Source organism: Anastrepha obliqua, chromosome 5, assembly GCF_027943255.1.
Source record: "Anastrepha obliqua isolate idAnaObli1 chromosome 5, idAnaObli1_1.0, whole genome shotgun sequence".
NCBI lineage: Eukaryota > Metazoa > Arthropoda > Insecta > Diptera > Tephritidae > Anastrepha > Anastrepha obliqua.
The window spans coordinates 19,214,480-19,242,356 of record NC_072896.1 but is presented as its reverse complement, the minus strand read 5'-3'; the positions used below and the strand labels follow the sequence as shown (position 1 = coordinate 19,242,356).

The following is a 27,877-nucleotide window of genomic DNA, read 5'->3' as shown; positions in this document are numbered from 1 at the left end:
AAAACTTTGATAAGCTCCTTACTGCGCGATAATAAATTACTAATAACAATCGACACTTACTCTTTGTACAGGTGCATAAAACGGGAGTTCCCCTTTTTCGAAAAGGCTATAAATGTATCGAGAATATACATATAAACATAGAGCTGTGCAAAATATACTCGATCTCCGATAACTAGCTTTCTTTGTTTGCGTTTTTGATCGAGTGATGTAATAATAAACGGCAAAATGTTTCAAAATACTAGGTGGGTCAAATTGACCCAACAACGTAATAAGTGTAATGAAATTACATTTGGCATCCTCCAGCAACATAAAAAACAGATGTTATATTAATTTGCATATTTATCTATTCCTTTTACTGCAGTTAACAAATAGAAGAAGAATCAATACAATACGACTAGATTAACAGGCGAATTTCGATGAGTTTTACTGAAAATTGGGTCAAATTGACCCAAACATAGTAGAAGGGTTAAAGTATTATAGAAAAATTTGCTTAATAAATTAGAAAATTTTTAACGTAGCTTGAAGACAAGAAAACGTAAATTTTCAATAACTTTAAAGCAGAAAAACTTGCTTCACTCAAACTGCTCTCCATCCACTGGTCTGATCTACAATTCAACAAAAAAAGATGTTTATTATAATTTTGTACTTTACCTGAAGGATTAAGAAACATAAATTTCCCTTCTAACTGGTGGAAGACATTAAGTAGTGATAGCCAAGATGCATCAAGAGCCTTGGCTAACCCACGCTGCTCTTCGAAATTAGACGGTGAATGTAAGACAAAACTGAACAGTGTTGCAAAACACAACAGAGCTTTTCTTATTTGGGTGCCTCGACGGTGTGCTATAACAGGGAACGAGTTGGCTGATAAACTGGCTAATGAAAGCTCTGCAAACATACGACTAGGCTCTGAACCCTTTCTAGGTGGCAATTCTGGTACCGATTCAGCTATGGTTTGATAACTTCATGAAGTCTACCCATAGAAAACGTTGGCCAGAGTTGGGCTTCTGCAGAGTAGTGCTTTGTGCTAGCGACCTTTCTGCGAAAACTTAGTAGAAAGCACCTGAAAGTACTGGTGGGTGTAATCGCAGAGTACAACGCCTGTGGTAAGCATTTGTTTACTATGGGCGTCATTGACGATCAAATATGTCTATTCTGCCGGGAGAATGAGGCCACTGCAGAGCATTTTCTCTGTAGCTGTCCGTCGTTTTCTAAAATCAGACTTAGTGTGTGATGTACTGGGTGTGGATACGGGCATACTCTTCCTCTTCTTGACCTCTTAGGATTCATCACTGAATCCAAAAGATTCGCGGAAGAGTGACTTCAGACCAATTTTTCAGTCTTATTATCCATATATTGTAGAATCTTCCCGGTTTCTCTATTCTTTCCATGACTAAGTGCTTGGCCCTATCCAACCCTCCACATTAACCCAAAATTTGATATTACCAATAATATAACGAAAGCGTTAAATATACGAAATGAACTCTTATGGTTTACCGAAACCGGTATAGAAAACTGGCTTTATTTCTTATGAAGAAAAAGACCAATTACTAGGAAGAGAAGCCATTACTACCCATTACCAAGGGATTGTATGAATACTATCAGAATGCCATTGTGTGAATGCGTACAAATCTTCTTTGACTCCCTCTGCGATTCTGCTTCTGCCAGCTCTTATGATTTGTCACCAAGCTGGTGGTAGATCTCATAAATTTATTTATTTTTTTTTTTAATAGGGCAATTAAATTCCTGGGCAATTCTTAGTTTTTTCCATAACTCCGAGCTCTTCGTCTCATAAAATGTTTACAAATTCCCCATTTAGCGCTAAATGTCAACGTTCCGTTTATCATTACGCGTGCAGCAGAATTTTTTAAGACTCATGCGATAAAAGTAATATAAAGAAATAAACTAATAAAAGGAGGAGCATCGGGTTCCACTGAAACGCCACGTGAAACTCATATTTTGCTGCTGTGCGTATTCGGCAATTTGCTGTCATATAAAAAGAGTTTAATGCGTGTGAGGAGCGTAAAAAAAATTGCCGCATAAGCCGTAAGCGATCGTAAAGCTGTCTTTGTGTGACGATGTCAAAGTTTATGGTTAGGCAAGAGGAACACTGCATTAAGAGGGGGAAGCGGGTCGGACCACTCCACTTGGTAGTGATGGCAAGCAGCATGTGCCGGATACGTTTTCAACATTCACTATATGTAGAACAATTTTCTGCTTACGCAGTGTACTGCGCCCCTTGCCAAAACTGTTGCATATCTTCAGGCTGCATTCATTATTGCTTTATTTGAGCACTTAATTAATATTTGTCGTAAAACTCATACAAACTTCACAGCTTAAATTTTGTCAATAAACATTTGTCACATCTCGACAATGCTCACTCGCTAGCTGATTGTTGGCAATACTTGGGAGCGCAATGCTATTGCTGCCAAAAAGTATGTAAACATTTTGTTGAAATGCTGGCAGAATTTTGCGAAATTACGTGTTGGCAGAATTGGTGCGCAGCAGCAAGACAGACAGTTAAGACAAGCACACAAGTTGGCAGGCGAAAACAAAAACAAACAAAAACAGCGCGCAGACGCTGGAGTGGATGAGTCGGGGAGTGTTGGAGTAAACCGTGTAGACAGACGGATAGACAAACAGACATGCCGGCAGTTAAATAGTGTTGTAAAAAGAAAGCAGAAAGAAAACAAAGCAGACACACGAGGCGCAGCATAGCTGCATATAGCTGAAGCATAGTTTATTCGTTAACTTTTCCTGTATGCACTTGCATGTAGTTCTGGTTTGTTTGCCGACTTTCAGGCGTGGTGCTGTTAGCTTGAAGGGCAGCAAAAAGAAGGAAGTTGCAAGTTGAAGTTTTTGGCAATTGCATTATGCTGTACATCCAACAACTAACTTGTCTTTGTTTACACATTTCTCATACCATTCGCATGTTTTGCGCCTCCCGGTATGCTTCAAGCTTTGTAACACCTTTGTCTTGGCTACTGCTTTGTATTCCAATCTACGTTGTCATAGTTACTTGGCTGCTGTGGTTGGTTATTCGTATTTAACTGTGGTCACGTTTTTGCACGTGTGAAAATCTAATTTACATCGAAGCATAAGGAAACTGCCCGAAATATGACTGAGATTGAAAACTGTAATTTGTGTGGAAAATTTGTTTTAGTGGTATTGCTGCAGTTGTCATTTTACGATTGTTGAATATTGAGTGCTTTGTGTTGGCTGCATCCTAATAAGGGAACTCGAAAAGGCGCCTTTAAGAATTGTCGCCGAAAAGTATGCAATACGACTTTGTAAGATTTGAAATTGAATTGAAAGAAAATAGGAAAGAATTAGTAAAAGAATGATTACTTTTGTGATTTTGGAGGTGTTTTCAAGAATGCGAGCTAAGCTCTTTTAAGAATTGGCGCCGAGAAGTATGCAATACGACTTTGTAACATTTGGAATTGTAAGAAAATTGTAAAGAATTAGTGAAAGAATCATTACTTTTGTATTTTTGGAGGTGTTTTCAAGAATGTTAGCTAAGCTCTTTTAAGATTTGGCACCCAAAAGTATGCAGTACGACCTTGTAAGATTTGAAATTGTAAGAAAATAGGAAAGAATTAGTAAAAGAATGATTACTTTTGTGTTTTTGGAGGTGTTTTCAAGAATGCGAGCTAAGCTCTTTTAAGAATTGGCTCCGAGAAGTATGCAATACGACTTTGTAACATTTGAAATTGTAAGAAAATTGTAAAGAATTAGTGAAAGAATCATTACTTTTGTATTTTTGGAGGTGTTTTCAAGAATGTTAGCTAAGCTCTTTTAAGATTTGGCACCCAAAAGTATGCAGTACGACTTTGAAAGATTTGAAATTGTAAGAAAATTGGAAAGAATTAGTAAAAGAATGATTACTTTTGCGTTTTTGGAGATGCTTTCAAGAATGCCAGGTAAGGCCATTTAAGAATTTACACCTAAAAGTATGCAACATAAAGTCGTATTGCAAGTCTTGAAATTGTATAAAAATTCGAAAAAATGTAATAGCCGAATGATTACTTTTATGTTTTTCGAGACATTTTCAAGAATGCTAACTATACTAATTTATTTAGCCTAAAATTATGCAATAAATTTTTAAGTATGTGGCATTATCTCTTAAATTAAATAATGAGTAGAGTTCCGAAGCAAATAGCACAGAGCTGCGCCAATACTAACTCAAAACAAAATGAAAAAAAAAAAATTAGTAACCAAAAATCTCAAGTTGTGCGCATTAAAGTACGCTTTAGCACACAATTTCTTACTGTAGTGAAATAAAATTAATAAAATCACACATATAACTAAGTCTAAACGCTTGTTAACTACTCTAAGAACAAGAAAAAACTCATAAAACATTTATCTGCGCCTAAATGTATACTAATACTTGGTAATTATAAGCACGTTTCGGTAATTTAGTTGAGCGTTAAGTGAAAAATGAGTAAAGCGAATTAAGAGGACTAAGAAAGTTAAGGCTTTCTTGGTTACCTAAAATACTTAAGAAATTTTTTTGAAAAAAATGTGTTTATTGAAAACTAATAGGGTTATGAGCCTCAGTAAAGTAAAGATTGATGATAATGAACCGTGAAAATAATTGTTACGAAAGTTCAACACAGTTTTTTTACGAACGCAAAAAAATGTTTTTTAAGCACTAATTAAATGCTTTTCACAGCTTCATGAGCAAATAACACGCGCGCGCCGGAATGTATGCAACCCAAGTGTAATTGTATAGCTCTTGGATGCACATAAATAAATAAATTACAGGTATATGTTAAGCAGGGTTTGAAAATAATTGTAATGATTAGGGTGAAATACCGAAACGCCTTATGATAGGCAACAAAAATTTTATTTTCAATTAGATATGCTTTACAAAATGTTTAACTTGTTTCTTCAAATCTCAGGAGCATCACAAAAAGAAATCAAATAAAATATAACAGAAGAAATAACGGATTGAATTAGTTCGCCCTAAAGTATGCAGCAAAGTAAAAAGTACTCAACAAAAGTGCAAAGTATAGCACTCGCCATCACAGCGAAAGTAGTTCATCGCAAAGTAGACAGCAAAAGCACAGCTTTACTGAAATTTAAATTCAAAGTAGAACGACGAAAGTTATACTGCAAAAACATTTTTACAAAAAGTTTGTTTAGGGACACTTCTTTTTAAAGAAGGTAGCGAAGGTGCATTATTACCTAAATTGTTGGGAATTTAAAGTTTTTGAGTCCATAGTTAACCACATACAGACAAAGTACTTGAACGCCTCTAAATATGTATATCAGATCAAATATATAATATCCGAAATATGCAAATCAGTGAAAGGATCATTGAAAGCTATAAACTATATAGAGCCATTTCAATGAATTAATAATTGAGGAATAGCATATCAAAGCAAATCTAATATTCGTATGTAAGTCCTGAACGTTTTCAAACACTAAATAATCAAGGAAAAATTATGCGCCTAAGGGTGGAAAACAGAAACGGGGATACATCTCTTCCACTTATTTTAGTACATAAAAATATAAGAAATAAAGTCGAGAAACTAAAAAAAAATAAGGAAAACAGCCATAATAGGTTATTATATGCTTAGAAATTTTAAATTCAACATTAGATAACCCAAGCTAAGATTGGGCAACGAAAAAAATGGAAAGGCTTTAGCCAGAGATATATGAATTAATAACGAGAACTGAAAGAAGCTTTAAGAAAATGTTATTCCCTTTAAAAAAATTAAAATTAAAAAAAAATGTTTGAAACTAAAATATAAAAAATAAATAAAAAAAATATTAAATATATATATACATATACATACATATAGTTAGTAGTACAAATATATTTTAAATACCGCATTTTACACGAAAATTTTAAATCTGCAGAATATCTTTTCTTTATTGACGGCGTAACGAAACTCCTATTATCAACCATTCTAACTATAGGGGCAAAAAAAAACTTAAAGAAAATTAAACCAAATTTTATTTCCTCAAAAACAAACAAAAAGGTAATAAAATTGAAATCAAAAAATATATAAAACTTATAAGTTTAATAGAAATATTTAAAAATATATATGCCCCACTTATTGCACTCTACTTAAACTTGTTAGATAAAATTTCCTTACTATTTTTTTTAATGAATGCGTAATGGAGTTTCTATCATTAGCCATTCTGACGATAGGGGTTCAAAAACTTATAGAACTAAATAAGCTAGAGATAGAAAGACCTATCTACCCCTGGGTCTCGTCCCTGGGTAGTCCGAAAATAAATGCTGTGGCAGGAGGGGCTAGAATCACTTGATTCGTACATTAGATTTGTACACTAGATTCGTCCTTTCGCCTCTCCTTTGGCTAGCAGCTGTGGATGAAGCTTTAACTCGCTGGCGGTAAAAGTGCTAGCATATGCCGATGACTTGGCCCTAATGATCTCAGGACCCTTCCCATCAGTAATGGGTGAAATTTTGGAAGGTGAACTGGCTACACTCAGTAGTTAGGCTGCCAGTTGCGGTCTCAGAGTCCACTCGGACAAAACGGAGTTGATCCTACTCACCACGAAACACAAGCCTCCACCTTTTAAGCTTCGATGAGTAAACAATCTGTGTCTTACACTCTCATCGAAAGTCAAGTATCTTGATGTAATACTTGACCCCAAGCTCTACTGGAGACTGCACATAGAAAATCGAGCTAAGAAGGTAATAAGGAGTAGCTTTCTACGCCTGTAAAACTATGTTCCGCAAAAAATGGGATCTCAAGCCACGCGTCGTACTTTGGATGTACAACTTAGTGGTTCTGCCAATTTTGACATACGGTTGCCTAGTTTGGTGGGTAGCTCTTCAGAAGGGCTACAACACCACTAAACTAGAGAGAGTGCAGAGAACTGCATGTGTGGGCATCACTGGTGCTTCTAGAACCTGTCCCATTGCTGCACACAATTTCGAACAGGCAAGACTGGAGGGAGGGGAGATTCGGCACGGATATAGGTACCACTGTTTTCACTGACGGACCTAAGATGGAATCTGAAGTGGGAGTAAGGGTCTTCTCTAAATCAGCCAACATTTCGGTCTCCTGCCGACAAAAAGCAGCGTTTTTCAAGCAAATGTCTTCGCGATCCTGCAGGCGTGCAAAATGCTTCAGGGTACGCTGTTGGGAGGGAGACATTAATATTTCTTTCGATAGCCAAGCTGCAATCAAGGCCCTGTCGTAGATCTCTTTTTGTGAACTCCTGTAAGGAGGAACTCAAACGTCTCGAACGTGCAGGAAACATTTCCCTTATCTGGGTTCCTGGGCATGGGAGTATAGAGGGAAATGAAATTGCCGATTAGCTTGCCAGGAAGGGGTCGACAGAACCGGTTTCAGCTGCCCCTCTCTCAGACATCAGTGGCCCTTTGTCCGTTGTTAAAGGGAAACTACACAATTTCTTTCTAATGAGGTCTGTCTCATCTCTCGAAAACACTATGGCCTTAATACGATATAAACAGATTGCTTAAAGTGATGGGAATCCCCCGTAATTCAATTTCCAAACTCATTGCGGTGTTCACTGGGCTCTGAGTGATCAGTATTCATGCGGTGAAGCTTGGAATTCCGTAGAACCCCTATTGCAGAAACTATGGGGATCCTGCAGAGAAAGAGACTGTTGAACACTTTCTCTGCAAATGTACGGCTCTGGTAGTTATTGATATTCTTTAGCGGGCCCTTTGGGGACAACTTGAAAAAATTCTCCAGCCTAGATCCCGTTTCACTCTGATAAAGCTAATATTTTAAGCATTGTAAAAATGCATAGAACACAAAACTAAAAGTTATACAAAGATTGAGTTGTGATAACGCTGTGCGACAGTGGCAGTTATCCATGAACAATTTCATACGCACATGAACTTACAGTTTTTATATTGTAATTTTGTTTACTCAATGTTCCAATATCTCACCATTTAATTGTTAAGGGACTTCAGACTCAAAAAGCGGTCGCCCCTCGACAGACAATGACAAATCACCGAGTGTATTTCTACCATGAAAAAGCTGCTCGTAAAAAGTATCTGCGCGGAATATTTTTTTTTTTATAAGTTTCAAAGGACTAAATTTTTAGTAAATAGTTTTGAATACTTATACAGGGTGGCTGATGAAAGCCGCTACCAAAAAAAAATTGAATAACTTTTTTTCTTTTTAAGTTATCTGTTCCATTTTTGTTTTAATTTGCAGATTGATCTTTAAAATTTATTAAAATGGATAACAGGGACACGCAAACAAGAATTTGGATAGTCCTCCGCTATCACGCACTGGAGTCCGTAGTTTTGGTAGAGAGACAGTACAGGCGGATGTTTGGCGGTGATCCCCCGAGCAGATGGACCATAATGAGACTGGTGAATAATTTGGCTGAGCAAGGAACAGTCGCAAGAAGGCCTTATCATCGAAACCCACCAGTTCGGACGGAGGAAACGATCGCTGCTGTAGCTGCAGCTATACAAAGCAATCCAAAGGTTTCAACAAGAAGCTTATCTGCTCAACTTGGTGTCAGCCGACAGTCTTTGCAAACAATAATGCACAAAGATTTAGACTTATTTCCCTACAAAATTCAAATGGTTAACAAACTGAATGCAGCAGACTTGCCGATTCGCTTGGAATTTTGCCAGAAGATCCTGCAAATGGTGGAAGAAGACCAAAACATGTTAAACTGCCTTTTCATGTCTGATGAGGCCCATTTCGATTTAAACGGCAATATGAACAAACAAAATTGTCGCATATGGAGTACTTCTAACCCACAGATACTCCATGAGACGGAATTGCATCCTCTTCGCGTGAGTGTGGTGTGCGGTTTCTTCACGCTGTATTGTCGGGCCTTATTTTTTTGAAGAAAATGGTCACACCGTTACGGTTACTGGAGACCGTTATTTGAAAATGCTGAAAGAATTTTTCTATCCAGAACTACGCCGAAAGAGAATTCCTTTCAACTCCGTGTGGTTTCAACAAGATGGGGCAACGTCTCACATAGCCCAGACTGGTATGACAGAGTTGCGACGAAAATTTCCCAATAAACTGATTTCAAGAAACTCCGAATTTCGTTGGCCCCCCAGGTCGCCTGACCTTGCTGCACCTGACTTTTTCTTGTGGGGCTTATGTAAACAAGAAGTTTATAAAAAAAAGCCAACAAATTTGGATGAACTAAAACAATCCATTCGGGCAACAATTGCGGCTATTCCTGTCGCAACTCTCAAAGCAGCAATGAACAACTTTTTACTAAGATGGCGCACTTGTGTCAACGAGCATGGGGGGCATTTAAATTCAATTATTTTTAAAACTAGTTAAGCTACATTTAATAAAATTTAATGACCTTCAACTTGAAAAAAAAATAAATGAATTCCATACACTAAAAAAAAGTTATTTGAGTTTCTTAATGTAGCAAAATTCATCAGCCACCCTGTACTCACTCCATGACCTTAATATGAATATTCAACGAAATGGAATATGCAGAACGTAAAAAAAAACCTTATTTTACTTGGAAAAAACCGTGTCGAATGGAAAATATAGTACAATAGTGCCCTTTGGAAAATGTATCCTCCAATATCTTTGAAACTTCTTCATGAATTATTTAGAATTATCTTAGAATTCCACTTCATTTGTCTTGCTGTTTTATAAAAAGCGTAAAAAAATAGTTGAACTATACTTCTGCGAAATAAAAAAGTACGGCATTGATACTGTAAAAAATCTGCATACATCCTGGCGAAAAGTAAAGAACATTTTTTCTTAATAGCTCCGTATCCCCTTTCGTTTGATATCCATTTTAATATCGCAGAGTATTTAAAATATGTCTTTGAAAATTTGGTCCTTTGAAATTTTGAGGTCCTTTAAAAAATTAATTTGATAGGTAAATGTAAAATTGATTATCGAAGTTATTATAAAAAACTTCGGTTTCTCGTGTATATAAAATGTTTGCTGGATAAAAACAAAAGTTGATTTTTGTTGCAGGGTGTAATTAACGACAAACTGCTAGGCAGTCACATTCATTCGTATTCATTCATATTCATAATATTCACCATCACCATAATCGCCAAAATTGAATCTTAATTATTTTAAACGCCTTTAATTATGCTACTGAAATCTTAAAAATTCTAGTCACTAAACCACATACTCGCACATCTAATGCAACGTACATCTATATTAATCATCCTATAATTATGCTATGTTTTTCTAAGTAACACCACTTTCATGATAAAATTCCGAAAATAGTGCCACTGATTAAACAAAAAACAAAATTTTTTCCATTCCCCAGCTCCTGGAGCGAACGCCAAACGTATATTGGAAGAGGCCAGTACTGCCGTTCATCGTCGCTACAATTTCTTCGAGACTACCATACAAATCGAGGAGTTCACACCTCAAATGGAGAATTGCCAGCAGTGTTGCGTACCGAACCTCTAAATTGGCAGGCGCTCTGACGTCTTGACTGGCAGGCAGGCAGACTGAAGATGGAGAGGAGAGAGGAATGCAACCGGCAACATCAAATTGGTGTTTAGCCACTGCAGCGTTGAAAATTAAGAAAAAAAAACCTGATTACACCAATAACTTTTGCAATGCCATTTAACGTTTATATTCTATGTAATCTGTAGGTTTAGAGAGGAAGAAAAAAGTTTATTTTGTAGTTAAGCGCATACAAGGATTTATTGCGTGCAACCATTTTTTGTGTAGTTTTCTTTATACAATAATTTCACATTTTCATATAATGTGTACTTGAAATATGTAAAGAATTTGATACAATTTTGTGTTTGCTTCTTTCATTTTATATGTGAAATATATTTGAAGATCTTATGAAATAATTTGAAATGCCTTAGCTTTCCAGCTCTATTTCTTGTAAATAATTTAATAAATGAATATGAAAATTGTATTTCGTCCATTTTTAGTTTTCACTTTTATTGTATGATACTATCCAATCATATGTACAGGAAAGAGGTCTCCAACTGTAGGACTTTTTCTTTATACCTTTAAATCTGCTCTAAACCTGTTTAAATCTGTGGAGCACACCACTGGTTGAGAATGCCTTTGTTCACAAAAAAAAGAAGAAAATCTGCCAGTTAAAGCTTTTTAAGTCTTTTGGCAATATTTTTCTTCCGTTCCAATTTGCCTATATTAGGGGGCCCACAAGTAATGCCGCTTATGCGCATGTCAATACATCTTTACCGTTTAAAAGTCCATTGCGTATTTGAAAGTCGTCACTAACATTTCAAATTTAAAATGAGATAAAACCGTAGATTCGATCCCAAGACGCTCACAACATTTGGCAAAATAAATGGAAGAAAAAAAAATTGATGAAGAAGCCAAACACTCAACAAAGGGTAAGATTTTATAATGGCAAACTAGCAACTCCATTCGTACCACAATGCAAAATTTATATAAAATAAAAAAAAAAATAAAAAATAACAATATAAAGAAAAAAAAAAAACAACTACCGTATACTTACATACCATCGATTTATTTGTGAATACACAGTAAGTAAACTTCAAACAAGGATGGTTCCCTATGTAGAAGTCCACGCAAGTGGGGAAAGTTACTGATCGCCATTCACTTATAAGTGGTCAGGACGATTTTTCTGCATCGGGTTCAAGCAGCTCACAACTCCCGGGATTAGCCCAAGTATCTTCTGGGTAGCTTCCGAACACTCGTTCGGGAGTGAGCTAAAGTGAACACCTCACAGATACAAAGTTCTTTAAGTGATTCAATAAAAAATTGGTATTTTAGTTTTTTTAAATGGGCATTTTAGTGTGTTTTTATATCCAAAGCTAGGCAACACTGCAGTAGCGAGAGAGAGATATGACTGCTGGAAGAGAAGAACACTAACAATAACCGTAATTGCGGGTAATGTGACCTGATGTGAAAAAAGTAAAGCTAAATAAAACTGAGTGAATTATTGAACTAATTTAAAAAAAATTTGTAATTATTTTACAAAATTATAAACATTACATTTGAATTAGAACAGGCTAAAAAAATCTCATGAAAAGAGAACTAAAACTATGAGACTAAATAACAAAAAAATGCTAAATCAAGTTACGAGAATGGTAATCTGGCCATACTGGTGTTATATGCTATGATGCTATATGTTTCAGATTCCCCAACATTAATAATGTCAAGTGATAGAACTTCTAGACGAAGTATTTATTATCTTTTTTGATGATAATTTCGTTGTGGAATGCATTTTCCAGTATGATACCTGCTTTGTTCATGCTTCTAGTGTAACGAAAGAGTTTTGCCAGTGACGAAAAATATTTATTTTAGGAGCCCTGACCTTAACCCAATCGAAAATGTATGGGCAATACTTTCTCAATCGGTTTTCAAAAATCCGTGACAGCGCTCAAGGCCTTAGTAATGTGATTAATGTGGGCTAAGGAGGGCAGCTACTCCAGGCAACGAATTTTCAATAATTTTTTGCGAAAAACTGAGAGTATTTATTACCTTAAAAAAATTACATATTAATATTCATACTTAAATGAATACACAAACATTTTTCGAAATAAAGTGGCTTCTTCGATTTGTGCCGTGGAATGTACAGCTTCTTTTAATCAACTGAAATCAACCAGACAAAAGTTTTTCATTAAAATAACTAATTCCGCTTTGTACTTACCTATTTTTAACGATGACACTTTTTTATAAACAAATTGAAAACAATATTTTTGTCATAAATAATTTAAAATTTTTGGTACATGCAAGGGCCTATATGCTAATATCCCTGTAAAATTTTAAGTTGATACCTTGATTACTTTTTGAGTTATATTCGACAGTACGGAAAAAACGTATTTTGAGGAAAACGCGATTAAAGTTTTCGTTCTTACTCATCCTTTGTTCAACGCTCATCACCTCACTGATTTTATAGGGACTTTTTGAACTTTCTATTAAGCTTAAAACATTTAAAAGATATTCTTTAGGGTGTAAATGAAGTTTAAAAACAACAAAAAAAAATTAAAATTTAAAAGTGCTGAGGAGCTCATATTTTCCCTGATTCATTACAATTATTTAAAATGAAGAAGCCAATATATTTTTTTTTCAAAATTTGCATACAGTTTATCTATACATTAAGATCATCTAAAATTTTTTTTTTATTTTAATCATTTAAAATGGCGGATGCACAATCAATTCTTCCAGGTAGGTCGCAGCGGGTCTTCTAAAAACCAAACATTTTTTTGTTTATTAATGTCATAACTTCTATATGAATTAAACGAAAATGGGGAAAAATCGTGGAATAAAATGCTTAAAAAAATGACTTTTTGTGGGAATTTCCTACTATTTTTGCTTCGAAAAAAATATTTTTTCTATAAATTTTCAATAACTTTTCGAGTTATCGTGGACACCAATTCGAAAAACATAGTTTTGAGTAAAATGCGTCTAAAGTTTGAATACATGAAAATTCCTCTCTCAGCCCTCGAACGCAAAGAATAGAGTCATCACGGTTGACGATCTATAATATAAGAAAAACTTAAATTTACATTCTAAAATTTTTTTGACATATTCTTAAAGGATTAAATTAACATTTTATGAAAAAAAGAGGTTGTCTGTAAAGTCGGTTTACTGACGATAGTGAAACGTGACAACGTCATAAGAAAATACTGATGGAATGGTTGCATTTTTCAAAAGAAAATTTTTATTTTATTTGTTTGATAGATATTTTTTATGGATATACAAGAGGAGGTAAATGGAATTGCAATGGGATAGGCCAAGTTACATTTACGCAAACGTGAAAAATGACGAAACATTTATCAAATTCATGAAAATATGTTCAATTTCGATTGTGCATCAGACGTTAATAAGTCAACAACACTAAGAGGCAACATCATCGATTTGCCTTTTTCAAGACACTTTACACTCGAAACACTCCCTTTCATTTGCTACTTTTCCTATCATCGTCCTATTCTCAACAGAGAAATGGTTCATTACCATGCACACAGGAAGAAGGCATATGCAAATACAAGTATGTGAATTTATATAGAAGAAAAGAACTTGCCCTGCAAATCAAACACTGAAGGATTACAGTTACAATTACACAGTTTATTAACTATACAGATAATCAAACGTTACAACTAAAGTTAGTGTCCACTACGCAACTGCCCCTTGATGTGCGCTGCAGGCCTTTATAGGTTTTGGTCGTTCTGCTGTCTTCAGGTGCGCCGTGTCTTGGTACGCTGGCTCCGCCCCTAGCTTCCCACGGTAGGCATGCACTGGTGGCATGTGCAAGTATTTCACAATCGTGTGAAACATAATTTGCTGACGCTGCGTCTGGCTCTGTTCTTATTGCGTAAGCATTAGTACGTGGTACTTGATATGCAATTGGCCTTGACTTAGGGTGTTGGGTTGTACTATGGAATAACAGCGATTATGCTGATGCAGCGGCACGTATATCGGTAGGGTGTGGGAATGCAATATGTTGGGTGCCGCAGCGTGTTAACTTACATATGCGCATATACATACATATTTATGTATGCTCACTCAAGTAGGAGAGCGCCAGATGTCGAACGTTGCCGAACGCGGGGGTTTTTTTCGAAATTTTACAGGTGTCTGTCCCCTTAATGTGGAAAGGTCTAAAATTGATCCAAATATTATAAAAAAATTAATCAAATTAATGCTTCGTTGACTTCAACAAGTTATAATCCAAGGAAGATCAAAAACAATTTACTAAGCTCCAAATTATAAACTCGCCCCAAAAATTATATTTGTTTACATAATAACATTAGTAATTTCTTAATAATTTAAAGTTTAAATATTACAAACATAAATTCTAAGCCCTAAAATGATAACAAAAATATAAATAAATTGTTGGTCTTATAATTTTTTGGTGTCGTGTAGCTCTGCTTGGCGCTCTCTTCTTACAATGTGCCATTGCTGGAGCATTGTTGCGTGGAAAAAAGCTGGATTTAGTTGCATTCGATAGCCCACACACATATGTATCTTAACTTTAAAATTGCAATTATTTGATAAAAAATTTAATTCTTGTACCCTCAGCGCACATTTCTCTTTTAAGGACAATATCGTTATTCTTTCGGACAGCCAAGATGCAATCCACTGACACTGGATTCGGCTAAAACAACCTCTAAAGGGGTGGAGCAAAGTAGGAATAGCCTCACCACCTTGAGTGAAAAGTTTCCTTAGTCTGGGTTCCGGGACATCGCAACATTGAAGGTAATAAAAAAGCAGATGAACTGGCAAAATGGGGTCTGCCATGAACAACGCTCTTGCAGAATCGGTATTCACACCACTAAGTGCAGTCAAGAGTGCAATTTCCCTAAAACACCTCGGAATCGCAGATTGTAGATGGAGAGACCAGACGAAATGCAAAATTAGCAGAACGTTATGACCCACCTGCAACCTCAAGCAATCGTCGACATTGATAAACATGAAACGACGGGACGCCTGTAGACTAACGGCAGTCATAACTGGCTTCTGGTCTATCGGAGAACAAGCCGCCAAAATGGGCATCCCTCACAACACATACTGTCACAGTTGTAAACAACCGGAGAAAAAGGAAACAATATTCCATTTCCTCCTTGAATGCCCTGCCCTATGGAAGGACAGAATGTTAACCATGGGTAAACCGCTGTTCGAGAGTCTGGAACAGCTGTCTGACTTAGATGTCAACAACCTGATGCTGTAAGTAACCGTTAAACAAGTTGGGGTAACGAGGATGTGGCAACAAAATGGTGCGGAAGCGCTGGTTGGATTCTGGAAGAATCACCACTCTAACCAACCAACCAACCCTCAGCACTTAACCTCTTATCAATACTTTATATTTCCCTGATTTCCCCTCCAAGTTTAATTTTTCAATGCTCACTCTCAGCCATTTCATTACATTTTATTTCATATAATTATTTCATTCGTTCCTGTTTGTTTACTTTTATTTCCATCTACTCACACTTTTATTATGCAAAATTAAACCCATTCGCTATTTAATTTCAGGTAACGAGCAAGCAAGTAATAATGTTTTAACACCTACCAATTACCTTCTCCCTACTTTGCTCTTTTCCATGCGCCGTTGGGTTTCCGGTAGATTATTTTAGTATTTTTCTGTTTTCATTTTCTAACACAACCCTCTTAAACTTTAATTTTTATTCTTTGGTTTGCATTTTTACTTCCATTTTATTGCAACTTTCCTCGCAGCTCTTATCACTTCGTTCAGTTTATTGGCCCTTTTTGTGCACTTGTAATTCATTTTAGAGATATTTCTTAGTTTTTGCACTTAGTCTGTTTTTTGTGCAACTCTCCTCCCTTTTTAGCAACTTTTCTTCCATTTTCCACCACCCTTCTTCCTTTTGTTTTGCTACTCCACTCGCTAATGTTCATAGATCTACCATTTAATTTCAAGACCAAGTGGCCTGCTTGGCCATTGTATATCTTTGCCCCCTGTAATTTCTGATTTATTATGGCTGTTCGTAACGTTGACATCTCATTTTAGTGCGTCCGATTACGTCCAAAGAGGAGCAAATGTGAAAAAGTGTGCAGTTTAATGTGACGCTGATAGTGAAGGAAGCAATGAAGTTTTGTGGGAAAGGTTTGTCGAGAAATTAATAGATAAACGCAAATAAGGAGAAAGAAATTAGCTCTGCTAAAATAAGAGAAAAAAGCTGGAAGTTTTCTAATTTTGAACGACACATTTCAGATGCACCATTGCGTGCTCAAAATATGTTATTTGTTGGTAAGTTGAAGTTTTTCATTCTACATACTTTTACGACACTACATTCGTAATCATTTTTTAATAAAATTTTTTTTTCTTCCAATTTTATTACACCTGTCAACTTTCGACACTTAGTAATTTGTATAACAATTATGGAAATATAAGCGTAACATTAAGGGGGGAGCCTGGTTTATAAGGTCAAAAAAATTAATTTTTTTTTTTTTTCATTTTAAGCGATTCCTAATATATTTCAGAATATTCACACAAAGTTACAGAGCCTAATTCTCAATATTTCCGTAGATACAAAGCCAAAGGTAGGCGAGCGTTAGGTAGTTACGCTGTGACCGGACAGCTATAGTACAAACTTTATCTTCTTTTCTCGACTTTTCATTTTTATGATTTCTTTGAATTGGCGTACATGAATGAAAAAGAACTAATGAACCTTCTGAAATGAATCATAGCTTGTTCCCTTCAGTATTAAATTCTCTTCTATTTGAACTAACAAAATAGATAAAAAAATGTTTCAAGATTTTTATACCAAGTTGAAGTGAATTTTTTTTTATAGAAAGGCATTTTTTTCTTCAAAACCTCCAAAAAGTTGAAATTTTGGAATTTCTCTCAGTTTTCTTAGTTCATCTAGAATAAAAAATCTTGATAATTAGAAATCCATTGGAATTTTTTGCTTTAGATAATAATTACGAGCTGTATCTTGTACGCCAGTTAGGAACTCCAGCATTGCAGAGCTCTACTAATTTCTATGTTAAACATTTTCTTCCGCTTATTTTAACCAGTACAACAATTTTGTATACTTTTTAAATGTTCATTAAAAGATAGAAAAAACTGTGCAGTGCTAAATTAATTTTTTCCTTAAAAAAAAAATCGGAAAGAGATGCAATTTTTAGACCTCATAAACCAGGCTCCCCCCTTAAATCATTATTTAAATTACATTTCTTTTTACAACATAAGAGGGATAATGCAAATAAGAATTATATGACATAAAACGTAGAATAGGTTGATATTTATTTTAGTGATGAAGTATCTGCTAGGGCTGTCGGAGTTATTCATTTGAGTCTTCGCAGTTGAGTTTTGCAGTTCTGAATGTGGAATTTTCAGCATTTTTTCGTTTGCGTGTGTTAGAAGTCTGTGAATATGATTTGTGCTGCATTCTCGAATGGCGTCTTCGATAAATTTAATTTTGAGCTCCCTGTGTATATCGTCATTGGTTATATACCAGCCTGCGTTTGTGATAGTCCTTAGGATTTTTGATTGTAGTCGTTGCATTATTTTAAGGTTTCATTTGCTTGCTGTTCCCCATAGTTGGATGCCATATTTCCAGATCGGAGTTAGAAGACTTTTGTAGATTAACAATTTATTAGCAAGTGAATGACGGGAGTCATTTTGTAGTAGCCAGTAGAGTTGTCTGAATCAGTTTTTAACTTCATTTCTCTTTTGAAGTATATGCTCCTTCCAGGTCAGTTTTGCATCAATTATTATGCCTAATACAAGGTGGCGCAAAGGTAACCTTGCGATATTTTTTGGCTGTAGTTTACAAAAAAAAAATGAAAAACTTTGATTCTTCTTGTGGATTATTTTTATTTGGTCTTTTAATTTTTTTTACATCAAGTCGAGAATATGATGTCATGTAAATGGCCGCCGCCACAGTTGATTGCCATTTGAGCCCTTTTTATGGCATTTTCCATCACTTTGGCCAAAACTTCCGGCGATAGGTCCTCACATTCTTGACGGATATTGTCTTTACGAGCTGCAAGAGTCTGAGGCTTGTTGACATAAACCCGCAACTTCAAAAAGCCCCACAAAAAGAAGTCTGGAGCGGTCAAATTAGGCGATCTTGCTGGCCAAAAATCGGCAAAACGGGAGATTAGGCGCCTGGGAAATGCATTCTTCAGCATATCGGTTGTGGCTGTTGCACCATCCTGTTTTCCAACCCCAATTCATCAAGTTGCGGCAAAAAGAACTCGTTGATTATTGCTCTGTAGCGCTTACCATTCACAGTAACCGTTTGGCCCGCGACGTCTTCGAAGAAAAAAGGTCCGATGACTCTTCCAGCGAAAACAGCACACCATACACTGACTTTGAGCATGTGTAATGGCTCTTCGTGGGTTACACGCAGATTTTCAGTGCCCCAGAAGCGTAAATTTTGCTTATTTACGTACCCGCTAAGATGGAAATGGGATTCATCACTCATGATTATTTTTGATGAATCTTGGTGGTGATTAAGGATGGCTTGAGCGTATGTTAGACGCGGCCAGCGGCTAACAGTTGATGCACCGTCTGGACTTTCTACGGAAACATCTTCAAATCTTGTACCAAAATTCGCTGTAAAGACCGTCGACTGATACCCATTTGCGTGGCACGTCGTCTGGTCGATGTCGACGGCGCTTCCATGACATCCTCGGCTACAACAGCAATATTCTCTGCAGAACGGCTACTCAGGGGTCTGCCACGCCTGGCAGCATCTCGTGTTGTGCTAGTCTCTTCGAGGCGAGTGGCTAAACGTCGCAGTGTTTCACCAGTAGGCGTTGGACGGCGAGGAAATCTGCGACGAAATTCACGTTGTGCCAAAGTCACCCAAAGACACTAGGAGGTTTGCCATTGCCGAGGGGCGATCACTATTAGAAAAATGTTTTTCTTAATTTGCTGTTTCACCGAGATTCGAACCTATGTTCTCTCTGTGAGTTCCGAATGGTGGTCGCGCGCCATCCCATTCGGCTACAGCGGCCGAAAAAATAGGCAAGAGACTTATCGGCCTGTATGATGAAGGCTTGTGGCATCTTTATTTGGTTTTATCAGAACAATTACTTCTGAAACTTTCCAAGGCAAAGGGAAATATTTGAGTATTAATGACAAGTCAAATATATTTCTTATATACTTAATTCCATTGTCGGGGAGATTCTTTATGATTTGTCCATTAATTCTGTCGTAGCCTGGAGATTTTTTATTGTTTATATTCTTAATTTTTGTTAGTATTTCATGTATGGTCACTTTCTGATTTTTCCATCTTTAAATTTAAATGTATATATAATATTTCGGAGTCGAATTTTTTGTAGGCAGCTGGCCCGAACTCCAGACACAGTTGGTATATTAAGCTAAATCGGAGTAGTTTCATTGTTGTTAAAGTGTTAAGACGCTCCTGCCTTAGCTCATACTTTCAAAAAACCTGAAATATGATATAATGAGAATACAAATGGGACAGATGCACAGAAAATATGCTGGTGACTCAGCTTCCTCAAACAGGGTAGGTGAGACTGTCATCTATGTCGATCCCATTTAATTATTGCAATAATGATGGTTACAATGGCCACTTAGTGATCCCACAAACATCTGCAGTGTCATCTGATCAGTAAAATCATACACAAACGAAAATTTTTGAGATTAAGAGAAACGTAATGCCTACATGCAGTCATTCGATGTCTCCCAGTTGTTGCTTAGTAAAACAGTCACTCGTTTTCTGACAGTGGCGCTCCAATAACCGAATATGGAGTGTCAAAACTGGGTTACGAAAATTTGATTAAATCTCACTTTGATTGACTACACCCCTGTTTTGCCTACTTATTCTCTACTAAGAATTCCGTGTCCTCAAGGGTCGGTTTAAAATATCAATACATATTTGATATATCGTAGACAAATATCCCAGGAAGATGTTAATAAGTTTCCTCGACTCCTCTATACCCTAGTGTCTATGCAACATGAATTTCAGGCTCCACGCATTCAGTGCTTCTTTGACTCTCGATGACACCCCTTTTTTTATACGCTAGAGCCATTTTTGTCTATGCGCCATGTCTGTTTTAATTTGATGAGTAAATTTTCTGATATACAAAAAATTCGGATGTTTTAAAGCGTTTAATTGAATGCGTTTGTTGTAAGAAAAATTTGCTCAGAATGGATATACTTTTTTTAATAGGTTTTTTTTTTTTGACATATCACGCCTGACTACTATCAATCTAAGCACAAAATTTATCTTGAGTAGTTATTCACATTTCATCATTTAAATGCGCCTCAACTACGTTTACAAATCAATGAAAATCGACGCTCTGTGAAAAGTTTGCATTGCGCGCTTAGACTAACTTATGGAGTACAGCGACTAGGCCCACTTTTGGCTTAATAGCTACGTCAATATGCAAAATTGCCATATTCGGGTTGAAAAACAATCCGAAGCTTGAATGGCTTCAGTCATTACATTTGGTGCGGCCTATGGGCTAGAGGAAACATCGGCCCACATTTCTTCAAAGACGAGGCTGGTACCAATGTAACAGTGAATGACGAACGTTATCGCGCCACGATGAACGACTTTTAGCTAACGGAAGTTGAAGCTCGTGATCTCCATAACATATCGTTCCAACAAGACGGCGCTATTTGTCATACAGTCTGTAAAACAATGGATTTACTCGCTGAGCAATTTATCTCTCGTCTCGGACTAGTAGATTATCCACCAAGGACTTGTATATCATAATTTCGGACTTTCATCGGTAGGTATGCAAAGTGTAAGTGCTTTGTGAATAAGCCAGCTTCGATTGAGGTATCGGAAGCCAACATTACTAAAGTTATTCACGAGATACGGACCGAAGTTCTCCAGCGAGTCATACAAATTTGGTGTTTACGTATGGCCGAATTATGGCGCAGTTGCGGCCCAGATTTGAAACAGATTCTCTTTAAAAAATAAGTGCCATGAATGGTTCTATACAAAAGTAATAGAAATTATCCATTCAATTTAAAATCCGATACCTTTAAATTAATCCCCTTAATTTCTCTCCCTCAATTCTCCACCCGGCTCAGCTTTTATGTATAATAAGAACTAAAAAGTGAACCCTATTTGCTGGGCTAAACAGGCTTTAACTTTAGTAGTGGTCACGTCATCCAACATTTTATATCTTCCTAGCTTAACTAACGCAAGTTCCATTTCACTGAAATTGACGATACACTTTCAGCCGGTGAACCACCTTAGCACATTCCAAAGTGACTACTGCATGTGTATGGGAAGAACGCTTAGTGAAGAATATAAAGTTTCCATAAGCCATTCCGCCTAAAATTGTTTTTTGCAAATTTAATCACTCCGCACATCTCCCGCTTTCGCGAAAACTTTTCACCAAAATTTTGCACTTAAATTTATCTATTTATCAAGTGTTCTTGCCACCGGGCGCACACCATTAGGTGCCCACTCGGCGCCCTCCGCTCAACTCACTTTTTCAGATATTTGCAAGCCCACTTTAATCGCCACGCACCGCGACACTTAATTTTAGGCGTCTATTTTGCGCGTAAGCAACCCTATACGCATCATTTGTGGCACGCACCGGCAATATGTGAGCGCTAAGCGACAGCGTGGCGCACCTATACCTACACAAGTAAATGTACATTACACCTCATATTTGCGCATTTGTGTGTATGGAATTACAATATATGAGTGATTGCGCGCACACACACACACAGCCGCCGTACATAAACCTCGTATTAGCAGCCGCAACGCATGTAAAATTTTACTATCGCTGCGTTGGTGCGTTAATAATTTTAGGTTTGCATATTGACAGGCGGTCGTAGCCGGTTGTACAAGTGTGTGCGTTTATGTGTGCAGTTAATTCTGTAGAAAACTTACGAGCACTTCGTGACAACATGCGCGTCACACTGCACTTGTTTTATCCATTTCGGTTGCTACATTTTGTTGCACGCGTCACAATCGCCTATTGTAGTTGTAGTTGTGTTTGTTTTGATGTTGACGCCTGATGGTATGCATAGTAAAAGTCACCTTTTCATGTTTCTATATATGTATATGTATATGTAAGGGGATATGCATGTATGCGTGTTTGATTAAGGTCAAATGTGGCATGTATGTTTGCCACAAATTGTAGCCATACGCTTCAACACCACTTTGTATTTAGGTACCAAATTCGTATTGATTGTTCGATTTATTGAATTATAGCATAATTTTAGGCACTGATTTATGGGCGCACGCGATTTGGGTGATATTTCACCGGGCTTTGCTTGTCTATTGCGGTTATTTATAATAGATGAGTACGCGGTAATGCTGCTACGTGGGTGATGAATAATTGAAGAGATTGGGGTGAACTTTGGAAAATTTAAATTCACGTGCATTTATTAGGTCTAGCAATAGTTGCTAAGCTATTTGTGACTATATTTCAATAGCGTAATTAACATAGTTAGAATTTTGTGGCTTATAGCGATTTCCCTTCAGGCTAATATTCGGTTTTAGCTGATTCGAACTCTATTTTTTTTGTCGGGCGAGACTAGCAAGTACGGCACTCAGACACAATTAAGTCCATTGTACTGCACTCGGATTCCCTTTTTAATTTTTTTTAAATCTACTCTACCTCCAAAGAAATCTGAGTAGAATTTGTGGTGCTAACTGCGACAGTCGGTCGAACAAATGACAGGTAACAGCAGCCTTTCTCAGCCTGCCAAACTCGCTTGCGGGTTAGAGTAACCCGTTTGCTAACCGTGCCTTTGATGACTGCAGACGGAAGTAGTAGAACGGGCTCCGAGCCAAGGAAGTTGGCCTCAGAGTCCATTCTGGCTAAAGAGTCAGAGATCTCGTTACGGGCGATACCCACGTGGGTATCAGGCTATTATATCTAGCGACATAATTCAGCCTGTATTTACAGGACCCGACTACCCTTGAAGTGGTTGGGAGGCTGTCTAAGGACATGAGCGCAGCTTGGCTGTCGCTGCAGACCCATATAGATCTGCCTCTTCAACTGTTTTCTACAACAAAGTTCTTCGCTTCTTGAACAGCATACACCTCCGCTTGAAACCCAGATGCATGCATTCCAAGAGCAAAGTGCAGCTTTGTCCCGCTGGATTCCACGTAGACGTCAGGACCGGAGACGTCCTCGGTCCTGGAGCTATCCGTGAAAATGTGAAAGGAGTGTTTGGCGGGCTCATTTTCTGAGTTTGAACACAATTGAGCCTCTGGCAGCACCACACTCTATCTCTTGTCAAGCACGACTCTGGATGGCATAGAGTCAAGGAGCATTGCGAGGATCGTTGGATCGAAGTCTATGCGTACTCTCTTGTCCAAAGCTGGACAGCGGCCGTACCAATCGCCATTGTGTTTCAGCCTGCAAATGGTCTTCAAGACCTATCCTTCGATGAAGGCATTAAGTGGTGGTAGACTAATCAGAGCATCTAATGCCGGGCCTTAAGTAGTCGGGAAAGATCCGACGCAGATGGCCACAGCGCGTTGTACCCCCGATAAGGTTCCCCTAACTCCCACGAGAGGGAGTCTACTCCGCCAGACCACTGATGCATAGGTGATAATAGGTCTTATCATATCCGTGTAGATCCATAGGACCTTGCTTGGAGAAACACCCCACGTTTTTCCCAAAAACAATCTTGTATTGCCAGAAGGCTGTCAGTGCTTTGGATGTCTTTGTTTCCGCGTGAGACTTCCAAAGGAGTTTACTGTCAAGGATTACTACAAGATATTTAATTTCTTTGGATAGCTGGATTGTGACTCTTTTTAGCTGAGGTACAACGAGTCCATCAAGCTTCCTCCTTCTGGTGAAGAGGACAATACCAGTCTTGGTGGGGTTTGCCGATAGTCCATCCTCACAGCACCAAGTGTCAATCATATCCAGAGTTTTCTGCACTTTCCTACAGATGTTCATAAGCGAAAAGCCTGTTAACAAACAAGCAACGTCGTCCGCATATGCTTGTGCGTAGACTCCCGAATCGTTTAAGGTGTGAAGCTTAATACGAAATATTATCGGGAAAGTATTCTAGAGGATGCTTTGAAACCGTGGGCAGACAAACATTTCGGTGGTAGACCGTGGACATTTCAGCAGCACTCGGTACCGTCTCACAAAGCTCGAGTGAGCCAATAGAAGCTAAAAAACAACGCTCTGAACTTCATAATAGCTCTCAAATTCACCAGACATGAATCCAATAGATTATTCTCTTTAGGCCATTTTGGGGAGCAACATTTGAACTAAAAGATTCACCAGTCTCAAGGCGCTGAAAGAAGCCATTGTCCGCGAGTGGGCCAAAACACCTGCAAGTCACACTCGAGCAGCTTGTGATTCTTTGCTGGACCATCTCAAGGCCATAGTCAAGGCAAAAGGTGGTCATATCGGGCAAAAGTAAATTGATTCTTAATTTTGTATTATTTTCACACTTTTTTTACATTGAATTGAGTAAAATTATTATATTTAAAATATTTCAAACTGAATTTGTGGCCTTTTTATTTGGTGTGCTGGTCCCTGAACAGGCCAGGATTTCAGTATACCCAAACGTATACTTTATGGAACCCTCACTCCCTACCGTTCTGACGGCACACTCGTTTCGCCTTGAATCATTGGTTCACCCATTTTTAATTTCTATTTGTGTCTTTTGTGTAACCCATAATTTAATTTAGTGAGCGGTTAATCGGGCATAAAAATAACGTAACCATTTATGAAATATGTAAGTATGCGCTTGAAGATTGCACTCACTCGTATGGCATAAATATCAGGGATTATATCTCACTAATTTTTTATATCAATTTATCTACTTTCATTTTGCAAAAGTTGTGCGAATAGCCGGAAATGAACAAATTTCCAACTTAACTCGCCAGTCGACTCTATGCATGACCTCGCCTTCTGCAGCAAATATTTTATTTACAAATTATGCATTTTTATTTTGCAATACAACAACAGACATATAACACACACCCACGTATCGCAAATATCACTCCATCAGCCGCCCACGCAACCGACTGACAACATATTTTCCCTAAGTCCAAACATATGTCTGAATATTTAATAAACATTAAAATTTAAATTTATGTTTCCCACACAAAAGTAAGCACTTTTATGTATTGTAGTATATATGTGTGTGTGTGTGTATATGTATGCATGTTACATTTGCAACTCATTCGTCTACTGGTTGACACTTTCTTTTTCCCTAAAATTTGTTACATATTTTCATATTTTCCCCAATGCCTTTGTATAGTATTCACATTTCAATGGCCGTGGAAGAATAGTGGAACGAATGGAGGAGAAAGAAAAATAAATACTTCACATCATGAGCAACACCGCACAACAATTCCGAATTCAACTAAAGCTCATAAATAATAAATTATGCGCCACAATTTATACTATAAAATACTCCTATATATATATTTGTACGGGTGTGTGTGTGTATGCGAGTGAGTGGTTGTCGATGCGGTGACGGTGATGACGATACTCAACATGCTTTCTGTTGTATGTAGGCATGGAGTATGCAGTTAGTATTTGTAGTTATTTTGGTGGCGGTAACGGTGGCTATGGTGGTCATGGTGGCGATGGCGGTGGCGCTGGCTGTCATGGTGGTACGACTACAGGTAACGGCTTTAGTTTGATGATTTATGGTAGGAGAACTGAGAATAGTGGCGTTCAGCAGGAAGACATGGCATGTCAACGAACACCTGCGAGGGGGCGCCAGTGAAGAGAGCGAATAAGGCGTGCTCTGAGCGCATTCGATTCGAAGCTTAGAAATGAGTAGAGAGGCATGTTTGTCTCTCAATTATTGTAGTTTTTAATTGCGAATGCAATTTCGAGAGTGTTGCACTTTTAAGTACTAAAATATTTTCGAACATGCAGCTAAGAGAAAAGGCAGCTCGAAAGAGAGTTTATGTATTAGCTATAACTTTAAGAGTGCAATTCGCGATTTAAGAGACATTTCATGTATTGTACTTTTAGTACGCAGCGTAAAGTGAGTTTGTGTATATTTCGAAAATAAATATTGCTACTCAAGTGTAAACAAAAAAGATATGTTATTATTGTAATAACAAGAAAATTGTAAAAAATCCAATACAAATACGTTAGGCGCGATGAAAAGGATAATCAAGTTTCACGTATAATCAACATATCTCGTCAATTAAAAATTAGTAAAAAAATTCTGTTTCGAAATTATATACTTAGGAACCTGTAGAAATTATGTCACAAAATCACTTCAATTGGTCAAGATGAGACAATGGTGAATGTTTGCACTCTTAAGAAGCTTGGAAATTTATTAACAAAATCACGTGTTTTTGTAGGTATTTTATAATGGGATTTAACCATTCTCATTTCCATAATGAGCCTAAACAAACTTGTGGCTTAGGCTAATATCTATGGGCACTCTTAGCTTGCCTACATACTTTCTTAAAAAAATTAAAATCACTGAAAAAATTTAAATAACTAGTTATACAAGGACAGGATTTTTAGGCTGGAGGAGACTTTATCTCAAAAGTGGAAAGTGTAAAACTGTGTCATTTTTTTCAATTATTAATGTTTAATATTTGTGCACTTTGCATAAGGCTGACTGCCAGTTTTGAGGTGCAATGTCAATGTCTTTAATGCCTGCAGAAATCAAGTTTAGATAAGATTAAAAAAATATTAATATAACGAGTGGTTAAGTCTCAAGGGCCGGTGTTTATTTTGAATAAAATACAATGCTTTTAGGAAATTACTATCATTTTTCTCTACTATAATAATACTAGTATAGTTCAATTACGCATCAAATAAAATATTGGCCAAATGGCAGCCACGGCCTCGGGGGCACACCTCCATCCGATGGTCCAAATTTTCGATGACTCTGAGGCATAATTGAGGTTCTATGCCGTTAATGTGCCGAATTATCTCATCCGTAAGCTCTTGAATTGTTACTGGCTTATCGATGTACACCTTTTCTTTCAAATAACCCCACAGAAAGAAGTCCAACGGTGTCAAATCACATGATCTTGACGGCCAATTGACATCGCCGCGGCGTGAGATTATTCGGCCACCAAATTTTTCGCGCAAAAGATCCATTGTTTCGTTAGCTGTGTGACAAGTGACAGCGTCCTGTTGAAACCACATACCGTCCACATCCATATCTTCCAATTCGGGCCATAAAAAGTTCGTTATCATCACACGATAGCGAACACTATTCACAGTAACTGCCTGACCGGCCTCATTTTGGAAAAAATACGGCCCAATGATGCCTCCGATCCATAAACCGCATCAAACAGTAACTCTTTGTGAGTGCATTGGTTTTTCGCCAATCACTCTTGGATTATCATTCGCCCAAATGCGGCAATTCTGCTTATTGACGAATCTACTGAGGTGAAAATGTGCCTCATCACTGAAGATGATTTCCTTCACGAAGTGCGCGATGTACATTTTGATTTGAACGCCCGTTTTCATAATAAGCCTGAATAACTTTAACGCACTGCTTGATTAAGTATCTTTCTATGGTTCGAATTGAGTTAGTCTTAAATTGAAAAATATCGAAAGAAATGTACACAAAAACTTGA

General features: G+C 37.2%; 2 protein-coding genes across 3 annotated transcripts in view; both read left to right on the top strand.

Moving 5' to 3' along the window:
• The window catches only part of LOC129247397 (proton-coupled zinc antiporter SLC30A2), a 243,889-nt gene extending 233,183 nt beyond the window's left edge, over positions 1 to 10,706 (top strand). The window contains exon 7 of one of the 2 annotated variants that reach the window (XM_054886517.1): positions 10,240 to 10,706. In XM_054886517.1, the coding sequence (XP_054742492.1) occupies positions 10,240 to 10,385 (146 nt within the window). In that variant the 3' untranslated portion in view covers positions 10,386 to 10,706. The remainder of the gene's footprint in view (positions 1 to 10,239) is intronic. The other variant, XM_054886515.1, reaches the window with a different exon arrangement.
• A 15,127-nt stretch (positions 10,707 to 25,833) lies between these two features.
• Positions 25,834 to 27,877, top strand: part of LOC129247527 (uncharacterized) — a 28,875-nt gene continuing 26,831 nt past the window's right edge. Inside the window, exons 1-2 of the mRNA XM_054886680.1 lie at positions 25,834 to 25,942; positions 26,202 to 26,313. Of these exons, the coding sequence (XP_054742655.1) occupies positions 25,834 to 25,942; positions 26,202 to 26,313 (221 nt within the window). The remainder of the gene's footprint in view (positions 25,943 to 26,201; positions 26,314 to 27,877) is intronic.